The sequence below is a fragment of the Poecilia mexicana genome, unplaced genomic scaffold (genome assembly GCF_051168715.1).
Source record: "Poecilia mexicana isolate PSO_F unplaced genomic scaffold, ASM5116871v1 scaffold_3, whole genome shotgun sequence".
Classification (NCBI taxonomy): Eukaryota; Metazoa; Chordata; class Actinopteri; order Cyprinodontiformes; family Poeciliidae; genus Poecilia; species Poecilia mexicana.
In genome coordinates, this window is record NW_028263372.1 from 30,494,046 (window position 1) to 30,521,035 (window position 26,990).

General features: G+C 36.5%; 1 protein-coding gene across 2 annotated transcripts; it reads left to right on the top strand.

The window, feature by feature from the left end:
• Nucleotides 1-870: 870 nt before the first annotated feature.
• slc6a2 (solute carrier family 6 member 2) lies at nucleotides 871-25,902 on the top strand. Of its 2 annotated transcripts, XM_014977709.2 has the most exons (15): nucleotides 871-1,052; nucleotides 1,424-1,882; nucleotides 3,153-3,284; nucleotides 4,340-4,574; nucleotides 9,832-9,970; nucleotides 10,473-10,607; nucleotides 11,183-11,286; nucleotides 13,344-13,468; nucleotides 13,564-13,676; nucleotides 15,659-15,787; nucleotides 16,589-16,688; nucleotides 16,984-17,084; nucleotides 22,071-22,238; nucleotides 22,987-23,058; nucleotides 24,116-25,902. In XM_014977709.2, exons 2-15 carry the CDS (start codon nucleotides 1,585-1,587, stop codon nucleotides 24,137-24,139), a joined length of 1,875 nt encoding a protein of 624 aa, XP_014833195.2. In that variant the 5' UTR covers nucleotides 871-1,052; nucleotides 1,424-1,584; the 3' UTR covers nucleotides 24,140-25,902. The 2 variants fall into 2 exon arrangements, with proteins under 2 accessions (XP_014833195.2, XP_087860541.1); XM_088004415.1 differs by lacking the exon at nucleotides 871-1,052 and having other exon boundaries at nucleotides 1,072-1,882.
• Nucleotides 25,903-26,990: the final 1,088 nt, after the last annotated feature.

Sequence of the window (26,990 nt, forward strand, 5' to 3'; positions counted from 1 at the left end):
GAAAAAGGTGAAGAGTCATGGGTCCAGCTCCTACCTGCAGGGTCAGTTCTCTGTGTGTCATTTGTAATAAAAATGTGAACTGTGCAGTGTTTGTCAAGATGTTACTGTTTAAATGTGAAGAATCAATTTGTTGAATAAAACAACATTAACACAAGTTTTTGTTAGTGTGAGGAAGTTGTAATGTTTAATGTGAGGTAAAAAGAAAGAAACGCAAATTCAAGAGAAAGCATCAGTAACACCATTGTCATGCCTTTTTGCCTGGTCATGTGCTTTGACCGCGCTGTGGTTGTTCAGTCTCCACAAACAAAACGCCAAAAAAAACCCAGCCCTATTAGGGCTTTATAAAACAAGCACTGGAAAGCAAACAGGACATTCATTGACTTTAATGGGATGAACTGATCAACCATATCTAATAGAAATCATTGCCCCTGGCCAAAGCTGCTGTGGGATTAAATTACACGTGGGACACAAAGCTTTTACTGCTTCTTAGAAAACAGTAATTCAATATGTCTAGAGAAGAGAAGAAACAGATAAGTCCAAATTAAAACATTAAAAAAGTTTCCCTGCATGTTAAATTCAAGTGCTTATTGGAACCGTAGGAGAAGGTGAACTTATATTGCACACCAAAAATGTCAAAACTCTAAAATCACACATAGACAGAAATACATCATCTTACATTTTTGCTCTAATGTAAAACTCCAAAAAGTCTTTGAAGTGGAAGTTTTTATTCATATTTTTTCCACTTGAAAACAAAGTAAAGTTAGCCTCAAATGCTTCTTTTAAATCGCCTGGATCATGCGCAGTCGTAAGCTGAAAGTTTATTACTTGGCGGTCATGCAACACTAACATTCAACAGAAGAAACGAAAATCTCCAATTATAAAATATCACGTGGAAGAGAGAGAGAAAACAGATTTCAAAGCTCGCATTTTTTTTTATCGTCTCAGCTTGAGAAGGCGAGTCTCAAAGTTCCTTCAGAATGGGCAGTCTTCCCTCAGACGCATCCGGAGCGCAGCAGCATCGGGTCATGGAGAGGTGTCCTTAGTTTTATCAAGTACGGGATAGCAGCTGAAGAGCTGTCTTTGCACTGCTTTAGTAACTTGACTCATATTATGATATCCTTTTATCTTGGACTTAATTTCGATGAGATATGCCTCAATCTTGCGTAATGTCCTCAGCACGTTTGGTGACGTACTGGTGTAGAATACCCTTGACACTTTGTATTGCTGTGAATTTGAGATAATAGTTCATCTTAATGTTGTACTTGTAGCAGAAGCACATGGACATCAGGTCTATCTGCTGTAGACATGGTTATGCCACTTATCCCCCTGTTGAGGCTCTAAACCGTGATTTCCTAGATGCGTAAACTTTACGCACGAATCCCTAACCTTTCCAAACTCTTTCCCCCTTTCTTCTCCTCTCTAGCCGATGAACACGGAGGTGTCACCTGTAGTTACGGTGGGGAACAGTCCCTTGTTACTGTTTTTGCCAAGCGCATCAACTCAGAAAGCCAGCTCTACCAGGACCCACAGGGAGCTGTGAGACCATCGCACCGGGGAGGGCTTCGTACATTCATCGCGGAGAAGATGAACATCCAGATCCTGCCAGAGCACAAACTGTCATCGGTCGCACCGCTGAAACAGTGCGATGTGGAGAAAAAAGAGGTAGAACTGATACTGGTCAAGGACCAGAATGGTGTCCAGTACACCAGCTCCTCCATTATTTCCACCCCTGGGAACCGCGTAGGTTTGCCCGGAGCGTCTCCTGAGGGCGACCGAGAAACTTGGGGCAAGAAAATAGACTTTCTCTTGTCCGTTATTGGCTTCGCTGTGGACTTGGCCAATGTTTGGAGATTTCCATACTTGTGCTACAAAAACGGAGGAGGTGAGTGAGCAATGTGTTTCGTCACTAATGTGCGTAAAATAGCTGAAAAAAAAAAAAAAAAAAAAAAGCAAAAGAAAGCAGTAAGCTCTTATGCTTAAAATAAATGCTAATGCTGCGAAAATATAATAGAGAAGATTTTTGTGTTTCTGTACTGATATTGTCTGTTTAAATACACATATTATTATTATTATTATTATTATTATTATTATTATTATTGTTGTTGTTGTTTTATTATTATCATCATTTGCAACATTTACAATTCGTGGATTCATTAGAAGGCTAAAACATGTTTGTGATTTTGATGTTCAAAGTTAATCATTTTGTTTCTAATTTTAGCGCCTTTAATCTCCGATAATAGTCCCAGGAGTATAAACCGGGAGGCGGGTTTTTGCTTTCATGATCGAGGAAATGCCCCATTTTAAATTTCCTCATGCGCAAAGTGAAGTGTATAATTTGACTGTGTCTGATAACATTTTTAAACAACTACCAAGATCATCAAGCAAAATGTCAGGTGTGCTGTTACAGGTTGTTGGACATGTATTATTAGGATTTCTTTTTAGTTCATTTGCATGAATCTGAAATTATTCTGCAGACAGCAGTCTATTTAGTTGTTTTTTTGCGCTTTGAAATGTCTCAATCGGTGATGTTTAAGGTCATCCTCTGATATTTGAACCTTGAATGTAAGTGGTGTTTGGCTCATGACAACTGATTGAAAAAAAAAACAAAAAAACAATTGAATGCTGAATCTGCAGTGTGGTGAGAGGGAAAAGAATAAGTTTGTGTAGCTAAACCAACAAAGTGCTGCTTTTTTTTAACCTCCCGTGTCAATGACAACGGAGGGCTCACTGGAAGCTGTGCCCTGTCCTCTGTTTGTTTTTATATTCTATTCAAATGTAAAAATAAAATCAACATGTTCTTACTCTGCACCCTCAGTGGTCCAACCCCAGCATGGAACTGTCAATCAGACTGGCCTTTGGCGAATATTTATTCATTACTGGAGATAATGTGTCACCTGTGATGGACAGTGTCAAGAGCAATTCAATTATCAAAGCTTGTTTCCTACGTTGGGGTGGATGTGCCTCTGAAGCACAGCATGAAAATAGCTTTGATCCATCCCACTATTTTTCTAAGAATGTCAAGCCCCCTGGCCATCCTGTTTCCCTTCTTAATCCATAACACTGCCACTTGTCAACATTTTCCTATCACAAAAAGTCAAACTCAAGGAAAAATGAAGAAAAGCACTTGGTTTTGATGATTTGTGTCTTTTCAGGTGCCTTTTTAATCCCATATACTCTTTTCCTGGTCATTGCTGGGATGCCACTGTTCTACATGGAACTTGCCTTGGGCCAATACAACAGGGAGGGAGCAGCTACAGTTTGGAAAATATGCCCAATCTTTAAAGGTATTTTTGGTTTAACATACACAGACTTACAGGACTCACATTCAGATTCAAACACACACAACGTATCGACTTCAGTCTCTTTGTAACCTTTTAAACTTACAGATCAGCATGTTCTTTTCTTGTCAGCCTCTCATGTGTCCTTGCCCTTTAATTTTATCGTTTTGTTCTTCTCCTTTGCCCCCCTCAAAGGTAGAAAAGAGTCCCTTGTAACTAAAACCTGTCACAGCAGGTCATTCATTCGCTCTCATTGAACTCGCAACATTCTGGCTCCTTGCTACATTTTGTTTCACTTAAGTGAGGGAATGGAAATTGTCCTGCATACCAGCACTAGCAATCACTGTGGAAAAATATAGAAAATGAGTCATTGTCTGTGATTTTTACTCCGACACATTAACTGTCTATAAATCACATATGAAATCTAACTGAGCATTAACATTGTGGCACATTTTTGAGAAATTTACCTACAAAAGGAGATTTGATGCATTAAGAAGGAGATCTAAAAAATAGATTTTCAGGCGCTTTCAGATGAGTTGGTGCTTTTGTTGGCTTCAGCAACAAGGTGGGAGGGTTTGTTATTTTCCTGAACAGAATGAGCAGGTGAAGGGTTTATGAGGCTCCTCTGTTTCATGTGAAGACGTCACATTCCAGTGGAGATAGAATAACACAACACAGGCCTCATGTTTTCCCCTAAAAGAGCTCAAAATGATGAACAGTTACTATTGTAGATGGCACTAATTTAGGTTCTGAGTTTTCAATAGCTAAGGACGGTTTTACATCCACCTGCTGCTTAATCTCTAATTGATACTAAGGCCAGAAAAAAACTTCAAATTTAAACCAGACAATAAATGATTGTCACTAATGAACGTGTATGTTGAGACTTATTTGCATATGGACACAATAATCTGCAAAGGGAGTTTTTTACATATCTGTACTTTCCACCTTACCTGTTAAACAGTTACAAATGCACATGATTTGATTAGTGTTATATTATTATTTATACATTATTTATATACATTATATTTTTCTTGTTTTATAACTATTCCTGTTTCTGTCAGGTGTGGGCTACACTGTGATTGTCATAGCCTTGTATGTTGGCTTTTACTACAACGTCATCATTGCCTGGTCACTCCACTACCTGTTCTCCTCCATGACACGTGAGCTCCCATGGCTCAATTGTCACAATGCCTGGAACAGCGCAAACTGCACTGACCCTGACCACATCAATGGGTCTGTCCTCGGCAATGGCACCTATGCCAAGTACAAGATCACCCCAGCAGCTGAGTACTACGAGTAAGTGAAATCGTTCCACTATAATTATATTATCACAAAATGTGACTTATTGTGGAGCCCACATTTATTAGGATGCCTGGCCACGATGTGTAAAGGAATCCTAATATAATGTCATCTGTTATTGCAGCAACAGGAAGTCACACTGTACATGTTTTTAATAAGAGGAGTAGGAAGCCTCCTTAATATTTTTGTTGTAGTGGTGATATAACCAGAGCCATCAGAATGAACTGGTGCTTACCTCCAGCAGTCACTGGGAGTCACCCAGATGGGACAAACAGCTCTGCACATACACACTCACACCTAAAGGCAATTTAAAGTGGTTAATTAAGCGAAGATGCATATTTTTAGATTGTAAGATAAAATCCACCCAAAGTGATCCCACGCATGTACAAGGACAAAAAAACAAACTGGCTTTCTATCTTCAAGGCAACAGTGGTAATGACTACACCGCCCTGTAAGCCCATACATAGATAGGTAACGTATCACAACCTGCTATGGAATATTTTTTATTATCTGTGTCTGCATTATACCAACATCCAAACCCATGTAAAACAGCTCCTGTCAGTGTGAATTGGGCAACCGGTCAGTGCAATGTGAGTTTACAACCTAAAACTGTCTAGCTGTAAGTGTTTGCGCTACAAAAAGTGTATACATAAAAAGTTCAAATGCTCTCTTTGAAGTGCTTGAAACGAGTCCCATCTGTTTATACTTCAAAGACAGCCAGTTCTTCCTCAGCTTCTGTGAAGACTGCGTAGCCCAAAGGAAGTCTGTGAGATGACTTGGACTTGGACAATACAATGGACACATGCAAGGTTTGAAGTGCAGAAAACATAGAACACTATGAGGGCCAATAAGTGACGGATTAATAAGGACCTGATCCCATTCCGTTGAGCAACACGTCCTGGCTTTTGGTGTTTGTTTAAACTGTATCCCTGGATAATATTCCATCTTCCACGAAACTCCAAACCTGATCTATTGGAGGTATGTAAACACTTTTATTAACCACGTGGATTCAATGCTCACATGGAAGGTACACGGTTCAAAAAAATGATGGGATTACAGACAGACACAAAACATGGTCCATAAAACCCAAACTGAAAATATATCTTTTCGTTTTGTTTTCACGCTGTGTTTACATTAAAGGACAGGAACATGTGCAGACTGAAAACAATAAGGCACTTTGAGACAGATCTTCCATGGGGCTAGCGACTGTAGGGGATAATAAATCCTCCTGCTTGCAGCTTTGAGAACAGGAGCAAAGCCAAAGCACAGCGTGAGGGAGGACAACTGAGTCAACAATTCAGTTGCTTCACATCTCGCACTCCTCTGCATCCACCGACATTCATGAGCTTAGTTTGTAGGCTAGCCATCATGCAGCAAACCTGATTTGTAAAACAAACTTTCAAATGAAACATTCCTTCATGCTGACGTCACACCTAATCTTACACTTTTATTTTGAGGGGAGTTTAGGCTTTCCAGCTGGGCTTCTTAATACATATAAAACACACCTACAAAGTTTATGGTCTATCTGACTTATTGCCTTAGTCAAAATGCACTACAGAAGGCTGTTAATGTCAAGAAAAAAAACACTATCTGAAATCATAAGAGTATTTTAACAAAAAGAGGATAGTCCTTTATGACATCTAAGTAAACATGGATGATGAACTTTAGTATATAGAATAAATTAATGTTTGAAACTTGAAAGTCAAAAGGTTTTGAGTTTCAACCAATGCTCCTAAGAACTGTTGTAAACAGCATAATGGAGAGGCATTGTTGAGACGAAGTGTTAAAGGCAGAGTGTTGGAAAGAGCAGGAGCTCCTTAAAGAGACAGAGGCCAATTTCTAGGCATCAGATACGGCTGTGATGCAAAGTCAAAAGTCTTAAGTTATTTTTTTATATACACACAATGTTTATAACTACAATTGCAGGGTATAACATTATAATGCAATGTAAAGCTCCAAAAAGTTAATTTTCCACAATACTGCCCCCCAAACATATGATTCTCTTGAAAGTAATGCAATGCAAACTAATTTATGTAAAGCATAGCGATTCTCTTTCGTTGTAGTCGGCAGCAGCCACATCTGGTTTAAAGCTGTGGAAACAACACTCTATAAATCAATATTATTGTAATTTTGAAAGTGTAATAACAGAGATACATTGGTTTTGAAAATCTGTTTTCTAAAACACCAAGGACAAAATCTTTTGTAATGAGTGAAATGTAGCTGATTGAAACAAGACCGCCCAGCTGCCTCATGATGTTTAGTTTTTGTTATTTAAGACCTGACAGCACGCAACTCAAACACACCAAGATCAACAAATGGTAGCAGCGGGTGTTAGGATGGCAGGGCAACCAGCTTCCTGAGTGATGATAAGACTAAATATGTTTAGAGTAACAGGGCCAAAGGGAACTGTGCTGATGTTACAGTCTGCATTTACTAGAAGTACATTATCAATGCAATCAGATGGGTGAGAGGCCTTTGGGGCATTGCAACACAACTCTAACACGAATCCCTCAGATCAGAGCACAATATACATTTTTTAACACATAAACTGATGTCTTTATGCTGCTTTCTGCCTCCCAGGAACATAAATCTTTAAATGAAAAAAATGCTGAAGTTTTTCACAGATCCTTTCTTTCAGACTTAATAAAAAAATAGTAATGATAACTTTTTATAGTAATGTAACATGTTTGATTTTTGACATGTTTGAAGGATTCTCCCAAAGATTTAAAATTTGTGTAGAAGTCTCCTATATTTATCAATAATTAATTCCATTTTGGCCACAATTCAAGAAATGATTATATATTTCTTTATCCCTTAATTTAATTTAATTATTCTTTTGTGTGTCCTTATCAGTTAATTCAAAGGCCCATCTCACTTGCCACAAGAACAATCATTCAATCAGACAATCAAGTTTATGAATATAGCAGATTTCAGCAACAAGGCAGTTCAAAGTGCTTTACATAATAGTACGAAAATAAAAACTGATGACAACATATGGTCACTAATTGAAAATACAGTAACAGGCATTACACTTTGTTGAGTGCCATCATCAAAATCAATACACATCAAATATGTTGGTCAATATTCCATTTAAGGAGGACCAGTGTTTACCACTCCACTATGCACAGTCAGAATTATAGAGGATTGCAGCAAAAGTTACATTTTTAGGTCTCCAATCGTCCATAACAACTATTGAACCAGGAGACTTAAATTCCAATCCTTAAAGGGCATTTTTCCTGAAACTTTTAGAAATGCCCAAATGAAATCCTCCTCCAACAGAGTCCTGCTAATGACCTAATTATTAACTTCAGGTGTGTTGAGATGGAAACATATCCAAAAATTGCAGGAAAAGGTTCCTTTAGGATTGGAGTCTTATTGTTTGTGAGTGACTGAAGAAAAGCCCTCTCTGTTCTTTTCTCACAAATGTGGAATTCGAGAAACACCACTGGGACTTTTATATGGGACCAACATTGAGGTCGTACTCTTCATCTGGGTATGGTGTAAAAGATTTGAACAAGTACTTCATGTGCTCTCTTCAATATGGTGGAAAATATTTGATGCTGTGAGCCTGCTTCTCTTCCAAAGGGCCAGTTGATGGTATCTTGAACTCTTTATTATAGCAGCTAATTTCATGTAAATCTCTGATCGACCCTGCTACGAAACTGAAGATTGGTGATACTTTGCTGTTTTGATTGGTATGTGGTGAGATCCCATGTGACACCTAGAATCTGTGCTCTACACTCTTCTTCAAAATGTCCTTGTGTAATATATTCTTACCAACAGCTGCAAAATTGTAGGATCTAAATGAAAAAGCTTGAATTAAAAAAGTGAAGTTGAAATAAAGGATCCCCTCTTTTTATAAAGCAAAAATCAACAGCAATGTTATATTCACCTTATTAAAAACTATGAATTACCCAAAAAAAAGACAGCCTAAAACCAATGTATCTATGTTTTTTCACTTGCCTGAAAAATTATCAGCTAAGGCAGTTGACGGAGCCTTCCTTTAAAAGAACATACATGTATGATGTAAAAACAAAGAAGTGATGATCAGAAGGCTGTATAAAGATTTTATCCTGTGGCATTCTTAAAAACTGTAGAATAAGAGTTTATGAAGATAAGATTAGAGCTTATACTGCTTTCTGGAGTATTCCTTGCTTATTTAAATTCACACAGTAACTAAAGATATCAGTAAATTTGGAAGTCCATTTTGAGCTGACAGCTTGACAGAAGAAAACATTCAATATTAGCAATTTAATCTTGACAGTTTTGATCTACTTATGTGAATCTGCAAGGTGTTGAAACAAAAGTAGTTAATTTTCTGTAAAAATCAATGATCATATTTTTTTTTTGCCTTTGTACACAGTGTCAACAAGCTTGAGATAAATTTTATTTCAATACTGAATATCAACGAAGTGGAGTTATTAAATGTGTCTCATCCAGCGAATTGTCCATGGTACATTAAGATGAAGTGAAATCAACAGGTTGGATATGTCAGCCGAGGGTGGAGTGCTATCACCCCTGCTCTTTTCCTCCCATCTTAACCTCTGATAGCTATTTAAAACTTGTTTTAAAACTCCCTTGGCGGCCCAATAGACTGGGTGGTTCAGTTTAACAAAAAGACATGTCAACATATATCAAAGAATCATAGATCAACAAGAGCTAAATCTTAAACGACTGAGTTTTAGTCTGCAGACACAGAAAATCTGTTCAACTAAAAGTTCTTGCAACTTATTTTGAGCATTGCATTTAAGCATTTGAATACACCTGCTTCAAAAAGTGTGCTTGGCTTTAATTGGGTTTATTACTTTTTGTTGTGCAACATATCACATAAGGATTTTTAGTAACGAACTAGTCATTGTAAATAGCTATGACTTTGATTGCAACGATGACAGCAGTTTTAGGTGTGTGTATGTTAGTATGATAGTCAGCTAGATTCTACAAACTGAGATTTAAGATTACAGCTAAGATACTTAGAAACCCTAACGCTATCCCTGTAAGTAAGTTCCATTCCACGTTAATAGACAACTTAAATTAAGAATCTTGTTGTGAAAAAAACAGTTGCTTTTTTTCTTTTTCAAGTTCAGAAAATATTTTGGGTGCAATAATCCATAAAAAAAATGTAAGTGCACCTTTTGAGTCTTGTCCAGATTACTGAATCAAAAGCTAACATCATCTATAAATAAGGGTATGCCAAAACTAACAATGGCTTCTGGGTATCATGACATTTGGATTTGGATTTGTCTCTCCTATGCAGACGGGGTGTGTTGCATCTCCATGAAAGTAAAGGTATTCAGGACCTGGGCTTGCCTCGGTGGGAGTTAACGCTGTGCTTGGTTGTGGTTGTATTTATCCTCTACTTCAGCTTGTGGAAAGGTGTCAAGTCTTCAGGGAAGGTATGGGCCACCTGTACTTATTTTTTGACATATTATTCATAAGCTAACTGTTGACAGTTAGAAGCATATGGTATGGTAGTGACCAATGCTTTCATTACTCCACTGAATTATAAATCTGATATTCACAGCATCATCAGAGGGTTTATGTCTTGCAGTAAACTCTGTGCTTGATCATCTGGACAAACAGCTGTCAGGTGCTGACCAACCGTTATCTCCAACTGGAACTTTGCTTATTAAAAAAAAGTTTTCTTTGAGCAAGACAGCCCACTGTCAATGTTTTATTTATTTATTTTTTAACAAACATGGAATTTAAGCGAGCATAAAAGTGATATTACAATTATTGCTGTTGTGTGTTAAGGTTCTAAGATACCTACAATTTTTTTTTTTATTTGAGAAAAAAGAACAGTCTTTCTGTATTTATTTGACAAACGTTGGATTATTTTGGGGAGTACGATGGTGATTTGGATAACCAATGTTCTATTTGTTCTGTGCATATTTTCAGGTCGTGTACATCACAGCGACTATGCCGTATATTGTCCTGTTTGTGTTGCTCATCAGAGGCATAACTCTACCAGGGTCCATGGAGGGGATCAAAGCTTACCTCAACATTGATTTCAACCGACTAAACAACCTAGAGGTCAGAGAGAGAGGTTACAAACTTATGAGTCCTGCCACACTTGTAGAAAGTGGCACACAAAAAGATAAAATCAAAGTTTCATTTTTGAGCAGACTTTTTTAATGTTAGCTTTAACCTTTCTTGTCTTATTGTTGAATGCATGATTTTATTTTAATTGAACTCTGCTATCTTATGTAATATTTTTTCTCTTACACTACTCACTACTAGGCAGACAATTGGTTTCCCCACACTTAAAAGCTAGACTCATTTGGTTCTGCAGTTATTAAATGCAGGTAAGGAGGAAAGGGAACATTCCACCAACTGGGTATATGAATATTTAAAAGGGTTAAGAAAATTAGGTTTTTGCCGTAAGAACACTGTGAATATTATCTTTAAACATAGTTAGTATGAAAGCCAGAATAAGCAGTTTTTCTTTGTGAAACAAGAGGATATAATCCAATTTTATCCTGGATACAAGTGAGGAAGGAAAACAAGAAATTAACTATCTAAAATACATATCATTGAAAAATAAATAACATTCATTCTAACTACTTGTGTATTCATAATGAACAATAACTGCCTTATTTAACCTATAGGTGTGGATCGATGCTGCTACACAAATATTCTACTCACTGGGAGCAGGCTTTGGTGTCCTCATTGCGTTTTCCAGCTATAACAAGTTCAACAACAACTGCTACAGGTAAGGAGGCTCACAGTGAGTTTCTGATAATCCCAAACAAGCCCACAGCAACATCCTGCTGTTTCTAAGCAGCATTGCTTTCCATATTGCAACTAGACAACAAGACATAGATGATGCTAATCTGTCCAGCTTACTTGAGTGTCCTAGTGTTTGAGGACAGATAAAGTACAGACCAGGAAGGGTTGCCAGATAATAGCCAAAGGCTGCATGTTTTGTTGATTTTTCCCAGAGAGCTGCTGTTCTTCAGATCACAGCAGACAAAAGGTTTTGAGCTTATCTTGTCCTACATTAACAGTCCATAACTGTGTGTTCAGGATAGCAAGTAAGTCTTGCTAGAGGTTGAGAGCATGTAAACAAAAACAAATGAACACGATTTAACTAATTGAAAAGGAAAAGACCGGATTAACAATAAAAAGCAAGTACAGAAAACAAGTTAACTACTACTGAACTACATGAACTGTTTCTGACTTCTACTACGACTACTAAAATTTATGATAGTAATGTTTTTTTTTGTATTGCTTTGTGTTATTTTATGCTTACACATTTGGCAAACCCTTAAATTCAAATCAGCTTGTAAATGAGGATATAACAATGCAGTCAACATCAAAGCTAACAATAAACTCACAGCAGACAAAAGGGTTTGAGCTTGTCTTTTCCTGCATTAACAGTCCATAAGTGTGCTGTTCACTCGTCAGATTCTGTTAAGGGTGACAGGGTAGAAACAGAGTGCAGGCACAGACAGAAGTGTGGAAAAAACTCTTTGTTAGACGGAGAATATCCAAATGTGTATGTCTGCGTTACATTGTATCAGTCCCTCCAAACAAAACTGAAACTGTTTTGTTTTTATGAGCTGAGCTAAGGTCTCTTAATAAGCACTGTTTGAAGTTTAGAAGATGGCATAAGGCTGGAAGGCTTGAAGGAAGCTGTGTTTCAATTAATCAACTGTTTTGACACTACAGATTTTTGTTGAAATGCCTTAGAAAGTTATTATTTTGGTTGTCTAGCTGAGTATAAACAAACTTTGGGTTCAAACAAGGCAGTTCAAGACATCTGATAAATTGGTACTGAGTGAGACAGACAAACCAGACCCTTGTAGAGAAAGATCAGGCTAACAATTAAGGGGACTACTCTTCTTTTTTTCATTTTGCATCGAACAGACATAAGCATTTTCACAAATCCTTGGTTTAACACCTAGGATATCAAGAATATGTCCGCAATTTGAATTTGGTGGTTAAAATACTTTTTCTGTTGACAGAGTAACAAACAAATATAATATTTTCATTTCAAAATGCTAAAACTAAGTCCCTGTAAAAACACAGGACTGCTTTGGCTCATCAACGTCATGTTCAAATTCCTCACATTCTGACATTGTTATGTTGTTAACCTCAATGATAAATCTTTTTTAAACATGTTTTTAAATGTAGTTTTTCATGTTTCCCCCCATTTATCTAAAATAAAGTAACTGACATATTTTGAAGGCCAGTCAGTCATGCGCCTTTTCTTCTTATCTACTAAAGATTTGCCTGATTCTTTTCATGCACTTGTCTAATGACCTGAATAAGCAGACAGGACAGTGGTGTTCAGTGAAAACATCTTTAAATTGTTCACAGCCCATAAAAATAGGAACAAAAGGAAAGTGAAAGGGAAGTCAAATGGAAGGAAATTGCTCATTCAGAGGCTTCTGCTCCTTAAACCCAGGAGGTGGCTGAGGTCACTGCGACCTTATTCATTCTGTCAGTGGTCACAAAACCGCTCTCTAATTATCCATTAAGCCACCAAATCAGGAGATTTGAAATTTCCTGTTAATCTTCAGTATTTGCCAGAAGATAAAACCATTAAAATCAAACTAAATTTACTTAATTTAAAAGCTGTATTGTATTTAAATTCAACTCAATAATTATACTCAAAGTTAAAGTACACATATAAATTAACATACACAAAAGTCTCCTAATGATCCCTTTACCAGACTGTAGAACTTCAGATATGTGAAAATGTTTAACTATTTATGTTGATAAAATATATTTCTAACTTCTCATCATTGCGTGTTTTTAACCCAGGGATGCTCTCTTGACCAGCACAGTGAATTGCGTCACTAGTTTCTTCTCAGGGTTTGCAATATTCTCTGTTCTTGGATACATGGCCCAAAAGCATAATGTGAGAGTGCAAGATGTAGCAACAGAAGGTAAGAAAATACACATGCAATACTATGATTTACATAACTTCTACATAACAGTTTGAATGTAAATAAAAGTGTTTCATATTATTGGTTGCTTACAGGGGCAGGTTTGGTGTTTATCATCTATCCAGAGGCAATTGCAACACTACCTGGCTCAACATTTTGGGCTATTGTGTTTTTCATCATGCTGCTGACTTTGGGCATTGATAGCTCGGTGAGTAGCCTTACCCACTGTACGCTGAAGGTTAAAACTGTCAAAAAAGATGCAGGATGTGAATTATATAGTGACTATTGGAAGGGTTCAGAACTTTAATCCAGGATGTGAAGGCAGATCTATATAAACTGCTGTGTGCTTCATTTAACTGAATGTTTATTTCCAATAATTTGACGTATTTTGCTGTAAAGTTTGGCATTCACCAGGCAGGTAAAAGAGGCATAAACTATCCAATAATCGTTGTAGTTGGAGATCACCTACAAACTGCTACACATAAATAACAGCTGTCAGCATGGGGAAAAAAAGAGCAAAACCTTTTACCACATTCAACTAAAATGCTGCCTCATAAACAATAGAAAAGAGGAGATTTCTGTAATGCTTTTGTAATGTCTTTACTTACTGCAACTTGACAGCACTTGTAAGACGGCGTTCAGTTTGAAGATAAATAATATAGAGTTTAATCTCACCAGATCGTATGCTACTTGTCCGACCAGCTTTATGTTTTCCTTTAGAGGGGAAATTTAAGATTTTATTACAACAATAACTTAAGCCATCCTCCATTTCTTTGCTATGCTGTAAAACACACTGTAGGTCCCTGGAAACTTACCTCTTTCAACATTTATGGGAAAACGCAAGCCTCAGATATTTATTCTAAGACACTGTTTCAGAGAAATATGGTGATGACAGATTTCTTGAGGGAAGCCTTATGGGGGGCAGAATTTCAGCTTTCAGTATGGTAATGGCTGAACTTTTGCAGCAAAGCAGCTTTGTTTTCAAAATGGGGAAAAATTCCATTGGCTACATGAGCTAAAACTACAAAGGCATATCAAATGAGACTTGCAGCTGTAATTGCCAAAAACATTGACTTTAAGGGTGAATACAATTAAGTTGTCTGTTTTTCCTTTTTTCTTTTCTTTTTGTTTAACATCTGCAAAAACATTTCATTCGTGCTGTTTGTTGAAGGAATTCATCCCAGTGCTGTTTTAGTTCCAGGCCAATAGTCAAGAAAAACCAGTGCTATTTAATGTTTTCCTAAGATTTTGGATTTCAGTTATTCAACTCAACGTGGTGAATTCATTGCATATTTAGATTACGACACTTTCAGAGTTTTATATTCCTTCGGGGGGAGTTCAGTTTTTACATTTACACTGTAGCGACAACCATAACCGTCAGCTATGAGGAAGGGTTATGCAAATAGTAAAAAAAGAATTGTTATTGCTTTTCAGTATTGGTGCGAATAATATCAATAAATTTAAAAAAGTCATAAAAACCACAGATCCTGCATATAGAAAATTAAAACTGAAAATAACTAAATTAGACTCTTTATCACAGATTGAGTTTACTTGTAAAAAAATTATATTATACATATTAAACGAACACACATGTTCATCTAATATAATTTTTTTTCCTCAAGGAACAATTAAACTTTGGATGATTAGCAAATTAAATTACATCAACAATACCTTGAATGTATTTATTTGATTTTATCGTGTATTAGGAAAGATTTTTATCTGAAGAAGAACATTTTAATGTGTCACGGCTCAGAGTGATATAATATTGAATCTGCCAAAGCTAATCTAATTTTCAACAGCAACAAACTTTATAGTAGTTAGAGTCTTATGTCAAATAAATGTAATATTTTAGGAGAAGCACAAACACCTCTGTAAAGTAAATTTTCACTGTTTTATTCACATAATCAAATCAAGAGTTAAATCCTAAGACATCTTAATAGATATTAATGTACCAGCACTTATTTACTTACTATAATCAGTTCATTAAAGTGTCAGTAACTGAAGCCAAACTGTATTTTTGCACGTTAGAGGTTAGAGCTATGTGTCGGATGGATAGAAACTTGTTTGATTAAAGTGATGATATAATAATGTTTGGGCTTACAAACCAAATAAAAAGTGAACGTTTCAGTGTATGTAGGCATGTATGGTTTGGAGACATTTCTGGATTTCATGTCTGTCTGTTTCCTTCAGATGGGCGGCATGGAGGCGGTCATCACAGGCCTGACAGATGACTTCAAGATTCTTAAGAGAAACAGAAAGCTCTTTACATTCGCCACAGCTTTTGGAACCTTCCTTGTTGCCCTGTTTTGCATTACTAATGTCAGTATCAACATTTATGATGCTTTTTAAAGTTTATTTATAAACTCCTCAAAATGTTGCAAAGATTTTATGAAAATTCTTTCATTAATACAAGTCAAGCTTTGCTGACTCATTATGAAAGAGTCTATCTGAACTGCACTGAACTCAATTCTCATGATTTTGCATCTTCATAAGAAAGCAGTGAGCGGTGAAAGCAGAAAGCAATGAACTATTGCATCACGATCTGATGACACTGGATTCAATTAAACTGCATCCAGGAAGTCAACAATTAAATTTCCCCTGCATTCCAATTCATTCATTAGCAGCCAGAAAAATAATACAGTTTTGTGGCATGTAAAACTCAAACACAGAAAGACTTGGGAAAGATTTCATGAAGGATTCATGTGGTTTGTTTCTTATATAAATTTAAATGTTAGAAAATGAAACAACTTTTTTGCTTTCAATTTTTTTTTTTTATAGATTAAAGTGTTGAGATGATATCAATAAAACATGAAAAAGCTCGACTGAACATAGAATATATGCACGTTTAGTTTCTGACATTGACTAAAAGGTACGCCGAGGTTTTTAGAGGGATTATGTAAAATTATCATTTTCAAAGACAAACAATTGACGCAAACCATTAAACATCACTATTAACAGAAAAAAGTGCTTGAAATATGTCACCCTGTGTGCAATAAATCTTTATATGAGTTTCACTTTTTATGTTCAACAGAAATAAATTAACTGTGATGATAATCTAATTTGTTAAGATGCACTTTGACACTGAGACTCACACATTTTCTTTTGAATCTTTCTCTGTAGGGTGGGATCTATGTTCTGACATTGTTAGATAAGTATGCAGCAGGGACTGCCATACTTTTTGGTGTGCTGATTGAGGCCATTGGAGTAGCATGGTTTTATGGTAAGTTAGCGTTCACTATAACAGAAAGTCTTAAATTGACTTTCTTTTTTTGGCCTTGTAAACTTAAGACATGGAAATAAAAACAACGTTGTAGGAATCAGCCTGAGAAACATGGGCAATATTATTGTGCTCTTGAGGAAATAATTGAGTAAACAATTTAGATGTTTGTGAATTTCTGTTTCCAGTTAGAAATGAAATAGATTCCCTTGGAACAAAAACACACGTCGAGTCTTTAGCGTGACAACATATTGCTTCACCTCTGCTGAAACCATTTAACCTTTCATGCTCTGTGCAGGTGTGGACCGCTTTAGTGAAGATATTGAGCGAATGATGGGCTTCAAGCCAGGGCTTTACTGGAGGCTGTGCTGGAAATTTGTCAGCCCAGCTTTTCTTCTGGTAAGAAAAATACTGAAAGATCCAACCTTTTCCCCCCAGATTATAATCAACTACATAACTCACTGTGAGAAAATGCGGCCTACATCGGTGGTATTTACTGCCTCATTTTCAGCAGGAAAATTTCATTTAGGATAATTTGACTTATATCTGCATCAGAATCGCCATCTAAAGTAGATTTAAATAATGTATTAAGATTGAGACACAAGTCAAAAGCTCTCACTAAGAATCAAATACAAACCGAAAACCCTGAGATATGTTCGAAAAAGAGGGACGTGGTTTGAGCCTTAGCTTACAGTCAGTTTTAGCTTTTTTTCTTAAATCTGCATGGGTTGTCGAGGAAGCACATTTCTCTGTCCGTAACAATTCAGCTACAGGCGCAGACAGCCATGGGCTTCCTTTAATACAACTGCTTTCTACACCCTCCTCTGAGTATGTCAACACAAATTCATTTATTTAAAAAATTGGTAAAAGAAAAGTAAAACAAAATATGTGCTGACAAATACACCACATATCTGAATTAATAGGTGTTGTCATTTTATACTCTGATATCGTGAGAAAAAGGACAAACTTAAAATAGACTCATCATTCATCAAAAAACTTACTTATACCATTTAGTATATGGCTAGTAGCAAATGGGCAGAGCACATTTAGGTTTAGCACTTTTCTATTCATACCAACCTCATACCAATTCATACCAATCATTCAGCACGTTTACATTAAATGTCTAATTTGCCAGTAGCCTAATATACAGAAAAGTAGGGTAACTTGTGACTGACCTGCCTTGTAAAGTGTGAAGTGGCAGGGGGGAAACTTTTTGAGTTTACTTTTTCCTTTTTTCCTACAGAGCCACAGCGGCCCACATGTGCCATATGTGTATATACATAATGAAAAACACATCAAGAGCATGTTTGCAATTTTTCAGTCAGGATGTTTTACTCACCCCTGTAACTTTCTCCAGACTCGGAATATGGCTATAAAGTCCTAGACAGCTGCTTTGTGTGAATTTCAGGGACCCCAAGAACCTCAAACCCATAAATACTTAGCAACGTCTATTCTGCTTTCCAGAGTTTTAGGTATTTGTCAGTAGGGGGTTGAAGCCCAAAAATCCCACCCCAAGTGGTAGGTTGGGGGACTGTGGCAATAACGTAAAAGTCAGTTCCTGCTCTTTTTCATTGTGACAAATAATTAATTTGGTTTGCACTAAGATTTAGCCCAACGGAAACAAAATCTGGACTGCAGATAATTAACACGATATTATCTCCTGCTCTTAAACTGTACATACACTTGCACTGTTCACATGAAGCCTTGAATGATAGAACATCATGACTTGTTCAAACATTTGTGTCCAGACACCAAGTTATACATGTAAAATATGTTTAGAAGACACAATTTAAGCTTTCGAAACCTTTTTAAAATGTAAAAAAACATCACATAATCACCCACATAAACACAGTGGACTATAGAGACATGCTTGCTAATTACATTTTCTCTTCAAAATGGTTTAAAATCCGGTGGTTAGAAAAAAAGGGAATCTGTCACACTGTTGTACATCAGACTTTTATTTCAAAGTCTTTTAAAGAAACAATGCCGTTGCAAAATAAGTCTCTCATACCACCATTCAGCCACAAAAGTACCGCAACTCATATACATCATGGATACTTCACATTTGCAATAATGCTACAGAATCCACATCAGGGTGGTCGATATATCACAGCAGTGACCCAATATTAATGTTTCATAATTTATGAAGATGGTGTTTTGACTTCAGGATGTTTGAAATTGACCCTCATCAATTACTGTTTGATTCATTAAACTCTTAATTGCCTGACCACTGGTAGAACACCAAGGTTTTGTTTCCAGATGTTCACTTGATCTTAAAAATAAATAAATAAAATGAGACAATAATGTCACAGAAAAGTAACATAACCAATGTTGATGAAGCAGAACGCTGTAAATATAGAATTGGAGTGCATCAAAACTGACATACATACTTCGAAGACCTGACAGGACTTGATGGCCCATAAAATCTTCCATATTTCCTTACACTCAGATCCATGTAGCATCGATTTTTTTTTTTCCTGTCAAAATGCCAGTGTGCATAGCAAGATAGAAAATAGTTTCGTTGCAGCTTTAGCTTGAATTACAGATACAAAAAAATAAACATGTCACAACACTTCAAAAATGTTAAAGCAAACACTGTTCAGGAATTTAAACAAGAATGTCACACCAGGCATCATGGTTAAATTGATATTGCACAGATATTGCATTGGCACAAACACAATTCCTGTTCTTGCTCATTCAACTGCAGTAAACAACAATAAAAAAAAAGCACTTTTCTAGAGTAACTATTTTCTTTTTTGTCAAAGCACAGGCTTAAGTTGTGGTATGTAAATAAAAAACAATGTTTTAAAATCGACTTTAGCATTCCACTATAGTTTACAACTAACGTTCCCCCTTTCTTTCAGGTTTTTATCCCTAATGTTTGCAGGATGTAAAAAGGGATATAATGTTCATCAAATATCGCATCTATTTTTATGAAGTAATGGATTAAAATGCCAAATGAATTTACACAAAACTTATGCATGAGCTGCTTATGTAAAGGTAAAAGTAATTTTATTTATATAGCACATTTTCAGCAACAAGGCAATACAAAGTGCTTTACAGGATTTAAAAGGAAATACAAACAAACTAACAAACAAAAGGAAAGAGCAAAAGAAGAAAAAGCTAATAATGTTGATCCAAAGTAAATAAACTAGATACTCCTATTCAGGGTTGGTAGATAAATATAAGTAAGTATCCGCTGGTCTAATTCCTTTTCTGATTCGGAAGAATAGGAGTCTAAAAAGTAGTTGCTATGGTAGTTTTTCTGGATTCTAAGCTATAATCCCTGTTCTGGGTTGCTAAATCAGTGCAAGTAAGTAAATATCTTCTGGACTTCTGGGATGCTAGATAAGTATATTCTGGACTTTCTAAGTGTGCTCTAAATTTGTAAAAGTAATGAGTACTCCACAGTTTATAAGAAATAATAAAACCTAAATGTTCCTGTTCTGGAATAATTTTTTCTGGATTCTAATTTCGTTCTAATTCCTTTTCTGGGTTGCAATAATAGGAGTCTCTCTGCATCTAAATAGTGAGTACTCTACAGTTTTTAAAATATAATCTAAAGAGTGACTAATAAACTAGAGTGTCTGGATTCCAAGTTTGCTCTAATTCCTTTTCTGAGTTGAAAGTGAGTACTCCACAGTTTCTAACAAAAATAAAATAAAAAGAGGAAAGGACACATTAGGGCAAATGGCAACATTCAGACAAAAAGGGCAAAACAAAGACATGAGTGAAGGCGGTGACATCACAGGGTCATAAAACCACGTTGCTCAGCCTCTCTTCAGAAGTCAGATAAAAATGTTATCAGGGAATTGGGAGTGCTCAGCTCCACAGCTGCATGGATAACAGGAGGAGGTGAGGTGGGAAGGAGCGTTATGTTTACATATATTCAAGGAGATTGGAAACATGCAGCCTTTCCAAGACAACACAGGGAAAGCCAATTCAGATACAGAATGTCTTACGTCAGGTAGATTATAAATTTCAATCTTCCCTAAAGTCTCTCCAATACATCTCAGTTCCCAGTTATCCAAATTAGTTTGGTTGTTCCACTGAGCCGAAACTAGCAACTTCTCCAAGATCGATTCCATCCCGTTAGTGAGTTTTAGAGTCCTCAGCTGGACTGCGGGTCTCAGCAAGACTCACATCCAACTTGCGTCTCTATCCACACCAACAGTCTAAGTGTTCACTAGTTCGGCTAAGTCCGTCACAAATTTGTTGATAATCCAGGTATCCACAAAGTTCAAACAGCAGTGTTACGCCCCCAAGGTCTAGGGTTCCAGGGGCGGTAACATGAAATGTGTGCAGAGAAACAAGTGGAATGTAAAATGATTTATTACAAAAGAAAGTTTCACAAAACAATACAATTTACCCCAATTAATGCAAAACAAAAGGGATTAACAAACTCAAGAATGTCAGGTGCAAATTAAAGTTACAAAATGTCCAAACAAGTCAATTCAAAGTAAATTCAAAATAACCCAAAAGGGGGAAAAATAGAACACACAAAGGGAATGCTAAGGGGAGCACCAAGCCTCCCAAACACGAGCTTCTAGCTTGTGAAGTTAAACTAGAGCAAAGTCAAAATTGGTCAACTGAACAAGCAGAAATGAACAAGACTAAATTGTTCAAAAACTAGCCAAAGCAGTTGCAAACACCAAACAAGAGGGCCAACTTCACAAAACCTCTTCCAACTAGCTGCCCCCACTGGAGGAATGGATTCAGGAGTCTTTTATATGGTGCAGGTGGGCCTCATCAACATCTGTTTGGCTTGACAATCCTCTGCTGGTCCAATGGTGTAGCTGCTTTCCTGCAGCCTTCAGGCAGCCAATCAGGAAGATGTGCTCTCACAGTTGATCCTGCATAACAAAAAGGGAGCCTGCACAGCCTCCTAGCAGAAATCCTCTTATCATGAATAAATCTGGGGTGAATCCGGGTGTGTCCCCGCATGACAAGAGGGTTCTCCTATGCCCAGTCTTCTCGTCGAGAAAATTTGATCAATTGCATTGAGAGACTGGTTGACCAGATCCATAATTTGCAGATTTGGAGGATGTGCAAGAAAGGCTCCAAAAATATAGAAAAAGACAGGACTCTCCCTCCTCTCCTCTGCTCCCTCTCTGCCCTGCAGAGAGGAATGCAGAGGAAAATAACGTCCTCCTTCACCGACAGCAAGAGAGGAAAAGTATTGTGCAGATGAAGGACGACAACATGCATTAAAAAGTACTACAATTTTTTTAGGTTTTAGATAATTAGAAAGTTCATACTGTCAATATGAGCAGCCAAGTTCACAAGTATAATTCTTAGAGGCTTTGTAATACATAAATCATTGATATTATTATATTGTCCACCACTTTTGCTTTTCTAAAAACCTTTTTACATTTGCTTTTACAGTTTGTTGTCATAGCCAGTACGTTGACGTCAGGAGGTCTGAAATATGATGACTACACCTTCCCTTACTGGGCCAACATTTTGGGCTGGGGAGTAGCCATGTCATCCATGCTGTTTGTTCCCTTTTACGCTATCTACAAATTCTTCAGTGTACCTGGAACTTTGAAAGAGGTTTGTATGTAAGCATATTTATGTAGTGATAATGAGTGAGAATTTACACTAACTAAAGATATTGAGAAAACATATGTAATTGAATACTCAAAACTTAACTCTATGTTTTTTTGATATATGATCGGGGACAGAACCTGACTTAAGCACATGGAAATATACGGTGCGTCTCCTCAAAGCGCTGAGAGTTTGTGGTCACAATTATCAAGCCAGAGAAGAGCTACTTTTAATCAGTGGCAATCTACTAGTATCATCCGCATTCTGTTGAAGCAGTTACCAAATCCCATCGGTATTTCCATTTGAGTTTTGGATTTTCCTTATCTATCTATCTATCTATCTATCTATCTATCTATCTATCTATCTATCTATCTATCTATCTATCTATCTATCTATCTATCTATCTATCTATCTATCTATCTATCTATCTATCTATCTATCTATCTATCTATCTATCTATCTATCTGTGTGTTTTACTTAAAAACAGCAAAACTGCTTACTAGGTTTTGGTTGAATAAATTTTCTAAATTTGTCTCAAAGTTTTATTCCATTTTGGTGCTTTTATTTCTCAAATTCACAATAAATAAATAAATAAATAAATAGAAATATAAGATATATATTTCTTGTAAAGAATTTTTTGGTCTGAAAGGTTCCTGTGGTGTAAAAGGTCTAGTATATTTCATTTACTTTTTAAATCTCTTAGAGACCTTGCTTTAGGATTCCATATGATGTTTTCTTATCACCTGTTTTGCAGAAAATAGCCTACTGCATCACTCCAGAACATGAACATCACTTGGTAGCCAATGGAAATGTGCGACAATTCACAGTAAGGGCAACTTCCTTCACTTTCTCCATTATTTTTAGATGTAAAGTAGTCGAAAGCAGCCCTCGAGAGGCCTCCTGTGCTGCAGTAAGAGACCGTTGGAGCAACTATTAGATGTGTAGTGAAGTTTCTCCAACTGTTTTGAGGTTGCACAAAATGTCCATTGTGGGAACATGGTTGTTAATCATAATTTTGACAGCATGCACCAGGCCCCGGGTGCAATTTGGAGGAAATGAGTAGGATCAGTGTTGCCTTACTATGAAGGGTGACAAACACCCGCTTGTGTGGTTTGACATCAGAAAATTTGAGGTGGGATTGGCCACCTTTAAAGCAAACTCGTCACACCCATACTTGATTGGCATTCCCCAAAGTAGCCCTGTTTATTGAGCTATGGGGCCCTGCATCAACACGTGTCAACAAAAAAATCAACCACTCCCAAGAAATTTTTAAAACCGAAAAATCATTCTATGCTCAGACTCTTTGTATATCCATATCGGCATGGATTGCATTCCTGGTTCATAGGTGTCCCAGCAGGGAAGAGGTGCACACCCCTCAGAATTATGGGTAGATTTCTTGTTGGGACACGCGAGAGAAGCAAGTTTTCAATGCTGGAATTCAAATAAAAAATAAATAAATAAAGCTGCAATTATTTAAAGGGAAATGTATCATATGTAGTAACATGTGACATCACTGTGCTTAGATCACTAAGAAATCACCAAAAAGAAAACCATATGTGCAGAGTACAAAGAACACTACAGTCATGTTTTCCTTCTTTCTAAAATTACAAATTGGTGGTGACCTAGTTATGTTCGAACTGTTTTAGAAATCCCAGAGATCATAGGGGAGTCTTAATCTAGTGTGGAGGGGTCTTAGGATTGTTATAATACATTTTGGCAGGAGTCCTTTAAAGATCAACTCTCAACAACAGGGTTACATTCGGAATTACAAATGACTTTTTAGCAATAGGTTGCATGTAAACAAGAAAAAAAAAGAAAAGAAAACATAAAAACAGCATGACATTATGTCATAAATTCAATAAAATCTTTGTTCTGTTTTCTAGCTCAGACACTGGCTGGCCATTTGATCACAAATACCCAGAACTCCATCATCCATCATTTGGATTTCCTGTGTGCCACCAGTGGTTGGACTAAAACGGGGAGCAGTCGGCTCCAGTATCTATCAGCAGCTTCTTTCTTCTCCCCATGCATTTACCACACAATGCCTTCAAGGGTTTCAAGCACTTTGATTTCAGGGTTAAGCCTGTTAGCATTCTGAAAGATTTCTACCACTACAGGTTTTGAAGTAGGGGTAGCCACTGGGATAATTAACCGTTATCAATGTTAAGATTTGATACATAGTCCTAATTAATCATAGCTTTCTCTGCCGTTATGCACAGACTTAAATCTTAGTATTACTTCTCGGAAAGGGCACAAATGACAGTTTGACATCAAACAATCTAATCATCCCTTTGTATTAGTACAAAGGGAACCATAATTTTCTGTTTGTGTCTGGTTACTCACTACTAATTCACTATAGTAAGAAACATTTTCTTTTTTCCATTCTTTTAGAATAGAGGCTGAACTCTCAGTGCCTTATTAAGTGAGACACTCCATGTTTTCTACAGTCTGTCCACAAACAAAAAGACTCAACTGTGTTAACTCAGGAACACACAGAAATCATAACAGTTTGTTAGTAGTAACTTCTTGGTTTTGACTTAGCTGTTTGACATTGACATCGAGGAGCTGCATCAAGTTTAACCTAATTAGGAAAGGAAACAAATGTATGCGTTAGAGTGAAAAAGGGAATAATAGATGCACCAGACCAAAGACTGTGTGGAACCATTGCAGACTTTAGGGATTATTGGGAACTGAAAACAATCTTAGTACCAAGTCTTTGTCTCAAAGATTAAGCTGGGATTTTGTCAGTGCCTAGCTGATAACTTAGGGTGCAGGAGGAAAATTCACTAAAACAAATGGAATTCCTTTTACTGATAGTTTTGTATTATGAAACTTGGGCTTTTTATTATTCGTTGTCTTTTATGTGCAACTGTAAGGACTATGTGTGACTTAATCTCCAACTGAACAATGAGAGAAAGTAGAAATACAGAGTGTTGAAGAGAAAAAAACAAGAGAGTGCATATGTATTATGACTGTTGATATTTTTTTACTCTTTAATGGTTTGCTCTGGTGAAGCGTACATAAAATAGAGAACTGAAAACTTAAAAAACGCCGCTCTCTACTATGTATTAGATTTCATGATAATTGCATAGCAGCAACTTTCATGTTTTTATTTGAAACTTATAAACTTTTGTATTTTTCATCACTATTAAAGTGCCAACAACTTATTTTTGAAGTCATATTCTTGTATTGATTTGATTCTTCTGCTTCTTTTTTAACTATGGGAATGAAGTGAAATTTTACGTTGATGAGAAAATATTATAACTAAAAAGGAATTAAGCCACACAAAAAAGCAAATATATGTGGAGTATATGAGAATACATAGATATATAAATATATTCTTTTGTTATATCTAATCTTGTATTTATCAACTTGTTTATAGCAAATTGTGAAAGTAAAGTATTTTAAATGTAACTGTCTATAGTCCTAACATGTTGTTTGATGTATAACTGAGAGGAACTATTTAGAAAAAAAAAAAGATATTCTTCAGTGTACACTGGGCTACTTTGTCTAATGAATGTGATCAAATACACCCTGGATCTCCTGGACCATGTTTACAGAACTGTTGTGTACAATACCTATGTCCGGTTGAACGTGAGTGACAACTGTCTATGAAGAAGTCTAAAGTATTCACAATATAAAAATAAAAAAAATATTCTACACACTTGAATATTGGGCTTTGTGTTTTTATTCAATATTCTGAGAAAAACTTGAGCAGCATTTAGAAGTATCTATCTACCTCTCGACAAACAATGGTTCTGGCCTGACCTTAACTCTGATTATGCTTTAATCTGAACCAGACAACTTTTGTTATCCCAATTTAACAAGCTAATTATTCCATGAAAAGGAGAAAACTAACAAAAAGGCAACAACAAATCTTGGCTTCTGTAGCAGGAAATAGATTTTTCTCACTGGATTTAAGCAGTGAAAAGTCACTGCTAAATGGTTGGAGCTAGAAATTGTCGTTTTTTTAACACGGAAGTGCAGAAAAGCAAGTTACTAAATAACAGTCAGAATAGCTGGAAGCTATTACGCTCAGTTTTCCACAGACATTCTTTAAAATAACTCTCTCAGACATCAGTTATCTTCTTTATCACAGAATTTCCCTGCTCACAAAGATTGTGAGCAGGGAGTTGGGTGGAACCTAAACACTTGATGCAAAAACACTTTGAGTAAAACAGGTGTTCCAATTCACAGCATTTTTTTTCTCTTCCCCCTATTTTCTCTAAGTATTCGATGTGTTTCCCAATCTTGGTTCCAAGTATTCACTGCCTGAATGCATTACACCTGCATGATCCACGCCTAACTTCAATCTATGACTCATTAAAAGGTTTCTGTTGAGTTTTGATGGCACACCTGATTCAAATGAGACTCATTCATTCATCAGGCATGTTGAACTTGCAGAGGCAGAAGTCCCGAGGAGCAGCATTGGAACAGCCTTTAGTGATATGAGGTAGTTAATTCGAAAACAGAAATAAATAAATATTGCAATCTTGTTGCATGTGCATTCAATTTTATGCCTGCTAAGCATAGAGAAAGTTGTTTCCTATATTTCAAATGACAGGACAGACATGACCAAATCTAAACTTTTTACCTGCTTATAAAACAACACATGGAGCAACTTATCAAAATAAACATACTGCTTCCACAAAACACATGGCGGTGGCATCTTCAAGGTTTTCTTAAGCAGGACAGAGAAGGTAGTCAGATGGTAAGAAGAATGGAGGTAAACAGAGGGCAATCCTGGCAGAAAACTAG

Coding starts and splice junctions, on each gene's coding strand:
- slc6a2 (XM_088004415.1), top strand. CDS start 1,357: ATGCGTAAACTTTACGCACGAATCCCTAACCTTTCCAAACTCTTTCCC. Junction 13,469..13,563: donor GCAAGATGTAGCAACAGAAG/GTAAGAAAATAC, acceptor GGTTGCTTACAG/GGGCAGGTTTGGTGTTTATC. Junction 23,059..24,115: donor GAAATGTGCGACAATTCACA/GTAAGGGCAACT, acceptor TCTGTTTTCTAG/CTCAGACACTGGCTGGCCAT.